Source organism: Hetaerina americana, unplaced genomic scaffold (assembly GCF_022747635.1).
Source record: "Hetaerina americana unplaced genomic scaffold, ioHetAmer1.1.p SCAF_2, whole genome shotgun sequence".
Classification (NCBI taxonomy): Eukaryota; Metazoa; Arthropoda; class Insecta; order Odonata; family Calopterygidae; genus Hetaerina; species Hetaerina americana.
The window spans coordinates 92,232,355-92,247,877 of NW_027286763.1; the positions used below are offsets into that span (position 1 = coordinate 92,232,355).

The 15,523-nt window shown below is 39.3% G+C and overlaps 1 protein-coding gene across 3 annotated transcripts in view; it reads left to right on the top strand.

Moving 5' to 3' along the window:
• Nucleotides 1–116: 116 nt before the first annotated feature.
• Nucleotides 117–15,523, top strand: part of Actn (alpha actinin) — an 80,398-nt gene continuing 64,991 nt past the window's right edge. For all 3 annotated transcript variants that reach the window (XM_071585775.1, XM_071585773.1, XM_071585774.1), the window contains exon 1: nt 117–339. In XM_071585775.1, the coding sequence (XP_071441876.1) occupies nt 223–339 (117 nt within the window). In that variant the 5' untranslated portion in view covers nt 117–222. The remainder of the gene's footprint in view (nt 340–15,523) is intronic.

Genomic DNA, 15,523 nt, shown 5'->3' on the forward strand with positions numbered 1-15,523 from the left:
TACTCTTATTGAGAAGGAAAATTAATTACAACTACTTTGTAGAAAATATTATGGTAAGGAATCCAAACCCCCGTGGTCACGTGACAAGACGAAGGCCGAGAGCCTTGCAAGCTGAGACCCATAGGAGGGATCGTACGGTGAGTGAGGTGGTGTCACGCCCTGCCTCGATAGCTGTTGTGGACGTTGTATACGGCTAAAGCAATTCAATACGAAAGTTCAACGATGACACAAAACGCGATGAATAACGTGGAGCCGTATGGAGACGGCTACATGCAGCCTGAAGAGGAATGGGAGAGGGAGGGCCTTCTGGACCCGGCGTGGGAGAAGCAGCAAAAAAAAGTAAGTACTTAATTGTTATCAGTTCGCCTACCACTAGCAAATACTTCGTGGTAGTAGTCTGCCAGATGCACTGCGTTTTAAGGGACAGGCTCGCTTGTCGTATGGAGCGTCAGTGCAGAGGAGATGGAACGACAACAAATCAATTGTGATATAAACAAGGCTGTGTTCTTGGGAGGCTGCTCTTAGTGAGATGGTTTATTATGCATGGAAATAATGTATCAATATTTCTTTGTCAGGGATAGCTTTCAAATATTGTATCAATACTCATTCAGTTAAAATATATTTAACTAAGAATTGCTCGTAGATTTTTGCTTGAGTGTCTCCATTACAATTTGCATAGCATTGGCCAAGTAAAATGTTTTGTTCAGTTCTTATTCATGATATTATCTTTCTTTATTAGTGAAACGTTATACAGTTCATTAAGTGTCAATGGTTCAACTAATTCTTGTGGTGTTCGTTGGTGGCTTAATCATTTTTAAAATTGTATACGTGCGTGTGAATTAGTGTATTTTTTATTGTCAGGGAGTACTTTCATTCATAGGATTTATTTTAATGTAGGATTTCGATTACGAACTTAACTGTTCATTGATTACGGCACTTTGTCAATTAGCGTTCGTGTGATTCCCGAGCATGTTTTGGAAATATATTTAAATATCCACGCCGGTATGCATCGTTAGAACAAGTAATAATGTACACCATTTGTGGTTGTTACCGAGTCGATCATTCGTAATTCAGATCCTTACGGCACAGCATCCTTTGGAAGGGGAAAGTGTGCGCAGACGCAGGTCCACCTTTGTGTACCGCACGCACGCGTGCAAGGAATGGCCAGCCTAGCCACGGAGAGGGGGACATGAGATGTAAGGACTGGGGCGTCGGAGGAGATATTGGGTTACCCTATCCCCCCACCCCGATGCCCAAAAATGGCTTCGAGGCTCATATTCGAGTGTGAGTAGCCGGAGTGGACTAGGACCTAGCCGTGGCCCCGGAGCCTGGGTATGGAAGAGAGCCCACGTAGATGGAATTCAGGGAAGGGGTAGACTAAGGGAAACTATAATGTGACGGAAGGATGGTCATTGGCGGAAATGCACTTAAATCGGAAATTTTTAAATATTCGCACTTGGTATGATCGTCATGTTACAATTCCATCTACCATGAAAACCTAAGTGTGCTTCGGTCCCCATGTACATATACTATTCCGCTTTTTATCACTATTAAGATTTGGTTAACAAGTTGATATTCAGTAGTATATTTTTAAATTTTCTTTCGTTACATAGGGTACGTATATTTAATTTTACGGAAATTGATATACCACGAAGTGCAACCGAGTAATTTTCTATCGTTCAATGCCTTTTTTCTGTTCTGGTTAACATTATTAACTTAAAGAAAAGCATTTCTCTTATTTTTATTAGTGTGTTTGATTCAAGCTGCATAGTTCCGATTCCATTACATTGGCTTAGTGGAAGCTAAATGCTTTTAAGAATTATAGTTAATTCTTTCTCACTTATAAAAATTTTACCCGTTAACCATTACGTACTAGGAAGTCTCTTTCCCTGGGCATGTAATAGAATAACCAAAGCTTGTTTTGATGTGTTTTAGCTTAGAATTGCTAGCATGTCTGCCTGTCATATGAAATATAGTCTAAAAGACTGATTCGAACATTTTTATTGAACGCAATGCCGAAAGAATCTTTCTAAAATACAACGGGATGAATTTTTTATGAAAAAAATTGAAGAAATGTGTCACTGATCCCAAAGATGAAGAAGAGTAAGGAGTAGTTAATTAATCTGCAAAAAATGTATACGTTGAAAAACTTTTTTTTAAAGTTGAAAGACGTATTTAGATTCTGTTATTATTATTTACTAATGGATAAATGGTTACAGAAGAAACGTATTATGAGACGGTGAGTATAGCTGCAGGTCTTATTTCAGCCTGTATTTTCTCGTGCACGTAGGGCTATTTCTCTCGCGGTTCTCTGTTTTAGGGAAAACGTCAATGAGGTCAATGGTAATTTTGCCTTTGCCCCAATTATAACTGTCATTATTAGCCTTAGTGTGATTTTTTTGCCTCAACATATGTATTTAGTGTCAAATTTTTTCCATTAAAAACAAATTTTGCCTTAGCGGTACTTGTTGCTGTCCTTACCTTTAGACTTATTAGAAAAACCTTATTAGAAATTTTAATGATTTGAATGTTCAATTTATGTGAATATCTATCGCTCAGAGTTTTTTACCGCTTTTATTCGTACCATTGAGTGGTTATTTTATTTTAAATATTTAAGTATCATTCAAAGATTGACGACCCACAGTACCAAGTTTTATTGCCCCCGACCGCACCGGTGTATTTGTTATGAAAGATGCAATGTTGAGAATGGACCGCTTTGTTGATGTAAATGGTGTTGGGGTTGCTTATAACAATTTTAATTAGGACGTGGGAAGTCATTGATGGTTATTTTTATTGGTGGCGGTTATAGTCATCTACTGAAAACGATGGACGTCAGTGATTGGTGAATCCAACACCGTTTTCGGCTCATCCATATGAGGCATCCCGGTCTCGTTTCATGGACAAAATTCAAGCGCTCGATCGTATTTTTGCTCCGCATGGATCAGGCCGTCGTATCCGGTTACCGTTGGCCCTCCGCAAATTTCTTAAGCATGCAAGGTGCATGCTCCACATCCGAATTTGAACTTCGATATTCCACGGATATCATTGGTTCCTGCCGTGAATTATCTGCAGTTTCCTATTTTTATACATGTTTGTACTGCAATTATCGTCGGAGAAATCTGCTATAATCCGGAACCCAGTGGGTGTTGGCGTACTCGAGACGAGTTCAGATTATGGGTGAATCAGTATTCGTTCGGAAATTCCATTGGAATGCTGGCTAAATACTTAGTGAGTCACTGGAGCGTGGGCTTCCGAGTTCATGCGTTTAATCAGCAACGTAGTGATTTTGTAATCGAGGCAAAGGTGGTGTCTCCCTTGGAAATGAAATGAACTGCGTCTTTAGTTCGAAGGGAGGTAGTGAAGTGGGATACTGCTGGAGTGGTGGGTAGCTGATAGGGTTGCGAAGCAGAAATATAGTTTTTACTCTTTTTTTCTTGGGAAATATTTGAACGGACAAATGCAATAAAATCAATAAGTATTTTTTTGTAGCAAGGAGAGTGTTTCTCCACGATTCCAGTTACGTATGCCTGCGACTACTTCCATATTAATTGCAAAGCAACGTATTTAGTGATATTTCATCTAAGAGAACTTGACTCCTATTTACTGAGGGAATATCCGATGTCGTACGGTAGACCGCTCAGTCCGAAGGTTGTCGGTTAGACTCCAGTTTGGGGCATGGGTTATTAATTCTCTTTTATTGGTTTTTCTTAAATAATGTGCAAAGTGTCCCTTTTCTTAAATTAATTGAGAAACCATCACTCATGCGCCACCCTTCTTACCCTTGAAACATTTTTAGGTTCATTACTACACTTCGAATAGATGTAATAATCTCTTAGGTGTCTTCATTTACACGTCCTCATCCAACGATGTCCGCAATTCAATCCCCGATTGGAAATTGAATTATGTATCTAGATTTAAAATACTTTCGACAAACTACCTCATTGTAAACTCACAGAGCTAGAAGATATGGCACAGATAAAAATATCCTGGACTGAATTAAAGACTTTTTGAATGGTCGTGTACAAAGAGTAGTCATAGGCTGTGTTATCTCTAGTGCAGTAGGAGTTTCTTCCGGAGTTCCCTCCGGAGTTCCCCAGGGAAGTGTTTCAGTACATATTTCATTCCTTCTCAGCGTAAACAACATTAAATCTTTTGTTAATAGTATGATACGTTTATATGCCGACGATGAAGTGAGTTACAGAGATATTCGTTATCCTGAGAATAAAGCATGATGACCTAAATGCTATTCAACGTTTGTGCGACACTTGTCAATTACAATAAAACTTTGTAAAGATTAACTTGGACTTAAATTTTTAGAATAATATCAATTCTCTCCCGAACGGCTACTGCATCAGGAATTCCGGAATGGAAAGTGTAGACTCGATTAAATACTTTGTCGTTACCCTCACTCACGACCTCTCCTGGGTGAAACACATTCGGGTTATATGTGGACAAGCTAACAAAAAACTATAATTAATAGAAAAATATTGGAGAAATGTGACCAAAAGGTTAAAGAGCAATGCTACGTTTCTCTGGTTCTTCCTTGTTTAAAATGTTCTGCTGGTATATGGGATACTCAGAGGTGTTGCAGAGGTCACACAAGCTGGACTCTTTGTTTACTTTCATGTTTCCCCTTTTTAGGCCGTTTGACTGAAATTTCTTTCGTGCCTCATTTCTCCTTGCGCCACCACTTAACGGGGCGGTGACGAAAGACGCATGCACGGTTATTCCTTTATATATTCTTACAAATTCTTCGTTCTTTTTCTCAAGAAGCTTACGTAATTAATTTTATTATGACTATGGGTATTTGTGCTCCAAGAGGTAGATTGATCACGGTGCCTATTTGTTTATTTTAACCGTTTTGTGAACGTGCGATGCTACTAATCGGATACCGTCGAAGTGAATAGAGAGCTAAGGCTTCGGGCCGGTGTTTAAAAGGATGACGGTTGCATTAAAGAGACATTTGACCTTGAGGAATTCCTATAATATATCTCCTTAAATTAAGCCATGTAGGTCACATCAACTCAAATCTGAGGAATTTTTAGGAATACTTTAAATTTAAATCATATTAGTTCGTAATGGCCTCACGAATGATCCGAGGAGAAGGGATAAATCGATTCGGATTGCTTTGCGTTATCATTTACGTTTCCTTAGCATCGCCTTATTTAAATGTAGCCTTAGACAGTTTACTGACGTGATTCTTATGCGTATCGTGCAATTGATTGTCCTATGCTCTTAATTCTAACCACACGATAGAATGCTTGTGACTCAAAGGAAGATATGAGGAAGCTTTATTGAGTAAATAAAACCTATTATTACGCGATTGATTTATCAATTTTCTACATTTGTCATGACATATTCGTGGCTTTATTGTATTCATACAAGTATATTATCCTCAGGCGGAATGCTAATTTCAAGCTTTTTGATCAGGCTAAATTTGATCGAGTTATTAAAGTAATCATAAAATAGTGCGCATCCCATTGTTTTGCTGCAGAAACGGAGATTAAGGGTTTGAATCGTAAACATTCATTTTCTTTAGGATTTCGATTAATAACAGGGATTGATCTGGCGTTGACTGGCAATTGATTGTCTTTGGCGCACCGGGGAGAGAGGGAATGCCATCTGTCAATTTATCAAGGGCGTAGAATGGTTGAAGGGCGGCCGATCGATCGCGCCCCGTTTCTTCTTTCGGAGACCGTTGGGGAGGTCGCCGCAGCCCGGTGTCTCCAGGTTCAGAAGAGGGTGGAAGGGAAGGTGATTGAATCGGCTGGGTGGAGAGCGTCTAAACAGTCTCCCCCTTCTCCGTTGTTTACGCTCTTCGTCGTCAGTTGTTTTGGAAGCCCGTCGTTCTTTTCTTTTGTCACCTAATTCCTTCGCATCATTACTCCCGTTAATCTTATATTCATCCTGCTAGCCATTAGCCTTTTAACATGTTGCCCATGTTTCGAGAGGTCAGTCTATTCTGATGAAAACTGGCGTAAAAGGTATTGACAATAAACTTGGAGACCTGCATTCCTTCTCTTACAGTTTGCTTGAATAGCGGATCAGGTAATGCAGTGTAAACCGTTTTTTTTCAACTTAAGCACATATGCCAGCTAAAAAGTGTCCCCGGCGAACCTTCACAACTGTATCTGTACTTAATTTAATCAAGTTTATACACTTTTTGTTCATGTATGCTTAAAAACAAAGCAGAAGCAAGAGCTGGGAATATTAACGTATGGCATTCGCGTCGCAAAAAAATCATATTAGTTCCGTAGTGTTCCGGGGAGAAGTAAAAAAGTGTATCCATGCTCATGCTAGGACGAAGCAGTTGTTTTATGAAAAATAAAAACTTTTTTATTGCGTACCTAGCGACAATAAAGACAAAGTTCCTGAAAGCTCTATTGATGATAAGCGATGGTAAGTTATTGTGTAGTTGAAATAATTGCGGAATTTGGCTGATCATTTTCTTAGCAAAAAATGCGAATTGACAAGAGTAAAAACTTACAAAGAAATCCATCTAAAACGACTAAAATTCTTTAATTGTTTTATTTTTCGTACAAACTTTTTATTTTTCTTCGTACAAACTTTTTATATTTTATATTTCATTGTAAGATTCAATCCACCAATTCCTTAGTGCCACGAGAAATTTTGCCTAGCATAAAATATCACAGGAAAGCATATAATCCTGCCGTATTAGTTTTCGTTGGAAATAGCGTTGAGTGCCTACAGTCAAAGTTTCCAAAGCTGGATCGTAAAGGCTTTTTATGACTCGCGTTGGTCAGAGAATTAAAAATATTTAAATAAAAATAATTTTTTTAATGAAATGAGTTTTTCTTTTTGAAAAATAATTCCAGAGGTAGTTTTATTACAAATGTTATGGCAATGGTAAGGGCTAATAAGTGTAAGACAGATGTTTTTTCTTGGGTTAATAGTGAAATATTATTACCAAAACATATCAAAACAATATGTGATTGAAAATTATTCGTACGTCGTGGTGTTTCAATTTTATCACAAATGTAAATGACGGAGAGGATTTGAATTAATTGAGTTAATTATTTGTATTTAATTTTCTATGTGGGTATTTTGGAGTAAAGTGTTTTGCTGTAATTTGGCGATATTAGTTGACTAGAGGGGAAAGTCATTTCATCTGTTGATTTTTTTCTTAATGTTGGTTTGAAGATAACTATTAGCACAAGGATTCGCCTAAAACTACTACCATTTTTCTGCTATTTTCTCTCGTTTTGGAAGTTCACGCTCAGTGACCATGCTAAATTACCTGTAGCCAGAACTTAATTTCAGTTAAATTATTTTTTTTCGTGTCAGTCGCAGTAGTCAAGCGGTATAGCGTTGGACTGCTAACCGGAGGGACCGTGTTTGATTCCCGGGCAAACCTCTCGGAGCTTCCTCAGCTCCACGCAAGCTGTGTGAATTTTAGAGTACCAGATCAACCAGGGAAACCAGCTCAGGGAAAGGAACTGGCCCCCTACCCTGATGTGTGATTTCACATGCCGTCGGTCTTAGTAATGGGAGAACTCTAACATCACCTACCAAACCAACCTTCGGGTTGATCACTGTGTTTATGGTTTTTTTACTACTTTCGGGTTTTTACCAAGTGCAATTTGAATAATTACGTAACATTTACTATAATCTCACATTTAAGAATCGTTTTCTAAAATTAGCCGATAATTTTATGCTGCTTTGTGTCTGAGTGTTACATATTTTATAACGACCGAAAATCTTACTACTCTGCGAGTGTATATATTAGGGATATGTGAATTGCAAAAAAACTTGATCTAATTGGAAGTTTATTTAGTCCCATTCAAATAATGTTTTCGATTTTTGTTCCATCGACTTGAAACTTCGTAAACTTGCGTACTGCTAGTGGCAGTTATCAATATTGGCATTCACATTTAACTTTTCCTCCCTGTGCTGCTTCTCCAGGCACCGGATTTTTTGTTGTCAGAGAACCCCAGCTGAACGGGTGTCTATGGAAAGATCTTATTGAGAAGGGTTCACATTTTAGTTGATCCTCTCCCTTTTCCGCCTCCCCCAATTTTTTGCATTTCATGAAATCCCCATCAAGCTCGATTAAGGGTGTTTTATTCTTGGGCAAGAGTTGATTGAAGTTTTGAATCTCGCCGAGAAAACATACTGGCAGGTTTTGGTGTTTCAGTTATTATATCGCAAGATGGTTTGAGTGCTTAAGCAAAGATACACGTAAAAGTACTTCGGAAATAGTTATTATAAAGAAGCATTTATTTTTAAATTTTCTAAAATTTACTCCTATTAATTCATTGAAAAAAGGGTTCCTCTTTTTTTTAACGTTCTTATTTTAGCGATGCGGGCATGATATGTTTTATCGACCAATATATTGGTTTTTTACTGTATTCTGAAATGAAATCATGTTTTTTTTACTCAAGTAAATCATAGTTTTTTTTGTTTTGCGAAAATTTGCTGTGTAGTACTAGTTATCACTTATCCTATTGAAAGTTATTTCTTAATAGGGGCCGCACGCTATACTGCATTTACATTAGTATTTCCAATTCATATGTTTGTGCCCATGCGTATATAAATAAATACTATTGAGGAAGGCAGTCGGAAAGCGATTGATAATATTTCATGAAACCATAATGGGCAGAAACATCAGATAATATGTATAACTTGGATACCATGCAATTCGACCCTCTAGGGAAGGGGAGAAGACTCTCGCTGTTGCGAAATACCTGCTCATTTCTCGAAATTGTGGTAGCAGAAAGATTGACATTAAGAGAGCGGTGACTACTAGGGCGATAATTGCAGACTACAGTATAGCAGAGGGAAGGAGAATCATTGTGGGGTAGATGTGTTACGGACCCAAAAATTCGGCAGGAGTGTTGTTAATGTAGTCTTAGAGTTGTAGAATACTGTTGGTAGAGATTAAAACAGATTAACATTATAGTTGTAATACAGGTTAACATACCGACAAGTAGTCACAGGGAGAAAGAAGTGGGCGTTTGTGGTAAACTAGAGAAAATAATTGGCAACGTTCCCGGAAGGAAGCGCTTGTCAGTGGTGGAGATTTTGGGACGCAGATGTGGGCGAAGGGAGAGATGGGAGTGAGGTAGGGGAGTATATGTTATAGGGACAAGAAATGGCCGCGGTGATGAAACAATGGATGTTTGCAGATGAAATGGTTTGATAACTCGATAATGGGTAACATTCGGTTCAAACACGACTAATGGCGTGTACACACTTGTGAAATCCAGGAGGCAGAGGAAGATAGTTGTAATATTAGTAGCAAACAAATTTATGCTGTGATTTTCACAGATTCCCCTTGATAAAAGTAGATATGAGTATTTATTTAGTCGTTATGAAATATAAATTGGAATTTTCAGAGATTAAAAGGAAAAGGAAGATGCAAAAGGTAACGGAACAGATTTAAAATGTATAAAAAGATAAGAATGCCAAGTGATAATTAATAAATTGCCGAGTGAGAATGGGGTGGCGGGTACCTAAATAATAAACTTAGTCGAGAAACCAGGAGGACGGAGCAAGATGTGGTTGAAAGACTATGGCTGATATCGGAACATCAAAGAGGCTCGTAAGCGTGAAGACGTTACATTTTAAAGTAATGGAATAATTGGGAGAAGATACCAAGGAAGAATCGATTAGCTTTAATCCAAGAACATGTATGTAGTATGAAATAATAATGATAAAATACTATATCAGCTGCATGTTAGATAGGTTTGTAGGACTGTTAGTTTAGTAGCTTAGACGAGGCATGTTGTTGCCTGGGTAAGACTACTATGTTAAGAAAAGGATTGATAGCATTGCAATATAATGGTATTGATAGAAATGAATGTTGAATGTAAACAGGAATTCTATTGCCTGTTACTTTAGTTGCATGTTATTGTCCGCAATCTAATTAATGTATACAGTTTTCGATCATGTTACTTACAATTAAAAACGATTTTCGGATGCTGAAAATAATTCTGCTCACCGTAAGTTTAGTTGATGGTTTTTTGAACGTATTTGAAAAGTTATCCGGCAGAGGAAAATTTTATTTAAGTTAGTATTATCTGATAGGGCTCATATAATGAAAGTTGATATTGACGTAGTTTGATTTCCCAAAGATAACTGCCACCAAAATTACACTGCACGTAATCGTAAATCGTATGTTTGCATATCCTCTGTCATAGTCGCAATCTTAAAAGCAATTATAATTGCAGCGTGTCATGAATAAACAATTAAATCTCATAAATTCAGTCATTTTCAAAATGGGTGGTGATCTTCGCAAGAGCTGGCATTTCAACATTCAATTGGCTGCCGATCGAATTTCTCGAATATCTTTGAGCTAATTTTGGACGTGATTATTTTTGTTCCTCTTACATATCACTCTGTCATTTCTAATTTTGTACCAGATTGACTCTTGAAGTAATTATCCGTCTATTAATAGATAGCACTCAGCCACTTAACATAGGCACGATCATTCTATTTCTTTCACTCATATTGTCATGACGTGAACTTATTTTCCATTCGGATTGGATGGCATCAGTATTAATTCTGTCAATGTGGACATTTCATTTCTCTCTGTCCGATAAGTAACCCCACAAAACAAAATAACAGCTACCATTAATTAAAATCACTTTTGCGTGGAAAGAGCGGATGAGATAAACTTCTCGGTTTTATATTCCATAGTATTGCATATGATACCAGTCCGTTATTTGTGATCGCAACAATTTTCAGGTCCAATGAGCCTCCAGTTCAAGGAATGTTCATTGTTTAATCTTTTTCAAGTTCCTCTCACCGCCTCAGTTGATAGCACACAAATCGGTGAGGAGGGAAAACCGTCGAACGACTTTCTCCTGGGAAGTGGGGGAACAGTGGCTTCTGCTAAGAGTTGATCGCGAGCAGTTCGACTGCGGAAGAGTGGGTCAGAGCGGCCCACAGTCTGGAATTCCTAACAATCCGTCCTCTCGCTCCGTCTTTTTCCTCCTCACGGTTATCACGAGGGCTGCGTCAGTACTCTTCCGAGGTGTCGAGTGAAGGAGAGCTGTGGAATAAACGCTTCGACGGCATAAACGGTCTCCTGCCTCAGAACTGTGGAATCCTTCTGCGAGGGAAGAGGTGGAGTGAGATGCATTATTGCGTTCACCATTCCTTCAAACTTCCGCCCCTCTCCCTTCCCCTCCTTTTTCTCCCACACTGTGCTCTCTCAAGTATTTGCTGATAGCTTCTTCGAGCCTTGCGTGCGCACGCGGCAACAGTGATGTTACTCACCCGCCCACGCTCTAGTCCCGATCTCATTTGCATGACTTCTTTCGACACGAGCGACAAGCTGCAAGGCATTGTTTCCTCGCCTCGCCCATGGATAATCTTCGAAGGATCCCCGTGATACCAATGATGAATGTCAAGCCCTCGTTTTTTTTCGTTTACCGGCTGGCAAGTTTAGCAAACACTCAGTCGGAATTGGCGTCTTACGAATGGTAATATTGAAATTTTAAGATATGTTAGAGAATGAAGGGGCAGCATCACTTGAAATTTGCTCAATTTACCTTAATTATTCCTTGAGTAGTCTCCTGATATATTCTTAAGTATAAGGTGGAACCCAAGTATTTCGCGACCAATAAAAGTAGCATTTATTTCGAGTTAATTATCCGGTAACCCAGTTTCAAATGCTGAGTTTGTCATGTGTATAATAGACGATTTATTCTTTCTTTTGACCTTACTCGCCGTAGGGCTTGCGCACGTGATCTATTGGCGGAAAGTTATATTTTCTATTCCCAGTGAACTGTGTAGATAATGGTTAACAACATCAGTACGTTAAGGCTTTTTTCATTGTGTAACATATTGTGTGCCGGAGCAAAGTGTATAAAAATGAACCTTGCCTGTAAAGCCTAACAAAATGTCCTTGCAATTCAGAGACCTAAGTTCATTAACGTAGGTTGAAAAATTATCCTATTCATGATCAGGAGAATTAAAAAGCATGGTTCCAGCTAGTCACCCAAAAAATTAAAATTATACAATCGAAATCAAGAGGTTTGCTTTAATCTTCTTAATTTTCCTATCAGTTGGACTTACTCCGGAATAGGATCCCATTTGATTTACCTATGAGGACCCTTACGTTCTCTCTTTTTTGTTTTACAATTCACGCAGCTAGCTGGCGTAAATAAAATCGTCCCCACGTGTTAGCACATTTGGTATTTGTTTGCTATAACCTTTTGGAATACTGGACGATTTCTTTTTGCGTCATTTCCACAGGGAACTGCACTAAAAGTATATTCCAATCCTCTAGGATTTTTTGGCGCACAGTTGGAGGAAAAGAATTTGTTAGGTTCTTGAATTGCCCCTTTCGTGAGCCTTATAAAAAATTAAGGCTGTAGTGTAAAAATGTTAAGTTAGCATAGTCTATGTTTACTGCTTATTTAATTATCTTCACATTTTTCCTAACGAATGTTCCATGTCGCAGGAATTATTCTGTCTACATAATCCCATATGACCGTATCATATGGAATTGATTTTTTAAATCTTTTCCGGAAGAATGTGGATGATTTTTTCAGTGAAATGTTTTCAGCTTGGGTTACCGGTTAACATGATGGACTGATTCGATACGAAACAAAAAGTAACCGCTCTCTTTATTGTACCATATATTTCAAGGTTATCAAAAGTTATTTCCAATCCTATAGCCAATACTGATTTTTGTGGAACTCTATTCTAATATTTCGGTCTACTAGGTAACCATCTACAGGAATAGAGTTCCACAAAAAATCGGTATTGGATTGTCACATAACAAACTCTCAGCCAGTAGTCACTCCCTCTCCGTTTCAAAAGCTATTGAGTATTTTGCGAAAAGCTTGAAAGTTTGCAAAGATATATTCTAATATCTTAGCTAATCCTGTCTAGTTGTAAAGCACGAAGAAAGAATCAAAGACTTCGTTTCCGCAGGGAAGAATTTATTATTGTCGACTAGTTTCGCTACATAGCATCATCTGGATTTCATTAGCTAATTAGTCTAGTCGGTCTAAATAGAAACTCCACTTTATGTGTTCAGTGATAGTTTCTTGTGGGAAAATTGAAATTAATTTTCTTTTTGTGAATTTCAATTTAGTTAATACAAATTTTCATGCCATTGAAATTATCCCTCGAGATCATACCCTTCTATGTGATTACTCTTGTTGAAAAATGATGGTGCATTTGTGCCCTGTAATACCTGGGGTGACGTCCGTCGAATTCTTCACGCGAGCTTTCTGGGCTAACATTTGCGTTTGAGAGTAAGAACACATCTTGCTAAGCGTAACAGAGGACATAGTTGTCTTATGACTCGCCTGCAGCATCATTCAGGGGAGTCAAAATGGCACGGAGAGCGCACGGTCGCGCTTATTTATGTGAAATGCGAAGGGAAATGTGGAACACGAAATAGTAACGCGCCTCTGACGAATCTCGTCGTCGTGACGTCTTCCCCTCTGGATGCGACCGCGTCTTGCAATTAGAGCGCAAGTGACGTCCCGCTTCGGCGTCTGGCGTTGTGACACGCCTCACGGCGATTGTGGCCACCGATTACGTGGGGGGGGGGGTCCGCCTATTCATCGCGAAAGTATACAACTGCCTGCCATTCTGTTTAGTGCGCGCGTGGGCATTCATAATCCAGAGGGGAGTGCGGAGAGGGACTGCAGTCGAACGACTGCAAGGTTCTAACTGAGGGCCGAGGGAAGTGGGGGCTGGAAGGGAGGGGTGAGAAGGGGATGTTTTGAGGTGGGAAGCTATGGGGTGGTTAAATTTGGAGGGGTGCCGTCCCGAAGGGTGGAGGGAGAGAGAGTGTGATAGGAGTGAGGGCTGCCGTATGCCCACTTCTCAGGTGGTGAGAGGGTGTGTCGCTCTCTGTCCCCCGTCCAGCCCCCCTCCCGCTTATCTCTTCCCGTAGCGTGAAACCACACCTGGCGCCGTCAGAAGTGGTGCAAGAGCCCTCTCTCTCTCTTCTCCCCGCTTCACTCTCCCTCCATCCGCCCTTAAAGAGTCTCACTTTAATTTTTCCTTTAATTCCACTTGGCAAGCCATGAGCGAGCGTAAAACTCGAGGCGCATCCCCCGTTTAGGCCTCGTCACGTTTCCGCGGTGGTGGAGTTGGGGAGGTTCGTAAGGTTTCACGAAATTGCTTTCGTTTTTCCAAAGTTGTGGGGATGTATACTATGTGTACTTGTCCTCGCACGGCAGGTGTGGGTGTTCATCCAAGCGTGTTTAAGCTGCCTGTATAATGGCGGCTGTCGCTGTTCACAAGAGTAGTCAGGATCGTTGAATTTATTTGATAGTAGCTGCTTGTGCATCTAAGATACTTAAACCTGCATCTGGTAATGTGAACATCGACATCAAAGAGAGGCACAACTTGGATGCGATTTCAATTCATTTGATGGGGATTATTTCCTCATTTATATTTGTGAAAAGGATACATTGCCCAATGGGGTAAAGGGTAAATAATGATGAAAATGCGAAAATTGGCCTTAATGCGATGCGATGTGTTGTTTGTCCGTACGCCAGGATATTCTTTCTCAACTTTTGTTTCAAGGGAAGAATTAAATGATTTTTGAAATGGTATGTTATAATTATTCCCAAATTAGTACATAAGGATTTATCAATATGTATCGAACTACGTATAAATGATATTTGATATTTTAGTACCCTGCAAGCCACTGCTAGGGTGAGTGGTAGGGGGTGACTACACACCAGACTAATTTTGACCCAACTATGACCCTACCGCAGTCGGTTGATGTTATTCCGTTCCCTTATCGTTCGTGGAAAAAATCACACCTTAAACCTATCTATTCTACCCTTAATCTCTGTAATTTTATTTTTATAACCTATCCTACTGTATATGGCTGCGTAGATTTTCGCGGCGGTGGCTTGAAGAATTCTGCATGTCCGGGTTTTCACCGCGTTGTTGTTTGAAGCCGACAACAGTTTCGCCGAAGTTTCATCCGGCGTCTTCGACCTGAAGACGCCGGATGAAACTTCGGCGAAACTGTTGTCGGCTTCAAACAACAACGCGGTGAAAACCCGGACATGCAGAATTCTTCTATCCTACTGTAGTACGATGGGGCTAATAATACACTTTCAACATCATTGCTACAGAGTTCTCCTGTTCTTCCTGTTAATTCAAACGATTAAATCTGTAATTTAGCCTTCGCTGCGTGGGTGATTCCCAGCCTAGCTTCTCTTATAAATGAATGCGTATGTTAAGCGAAGTAGAGTAAGGAAAAGGAATTCAGATTTGATTTCTAAATTGAAGGTGGGCGCAAAGTGTAAATATAAGGGAACTGGAGAACGGATGGATAAGATAAAGAATCAACGCAACAATTTCAGTGTAAAAATCATTCACCTTGACCGGGATGATTTTTACATTCTGAAATTGTTACATTGAAATGCATATTAGCGGATGACTCCGTAAAAAGTTACTGTTGCGGCATATCCCGCAGTTTCTTGGGATTTAAAGAATCAATATTTGACAATTAACGACCTGGAGCGTATTCAAATACGTAATTTAAGAATCTTAAGTTTCGAAAAATCCTCAT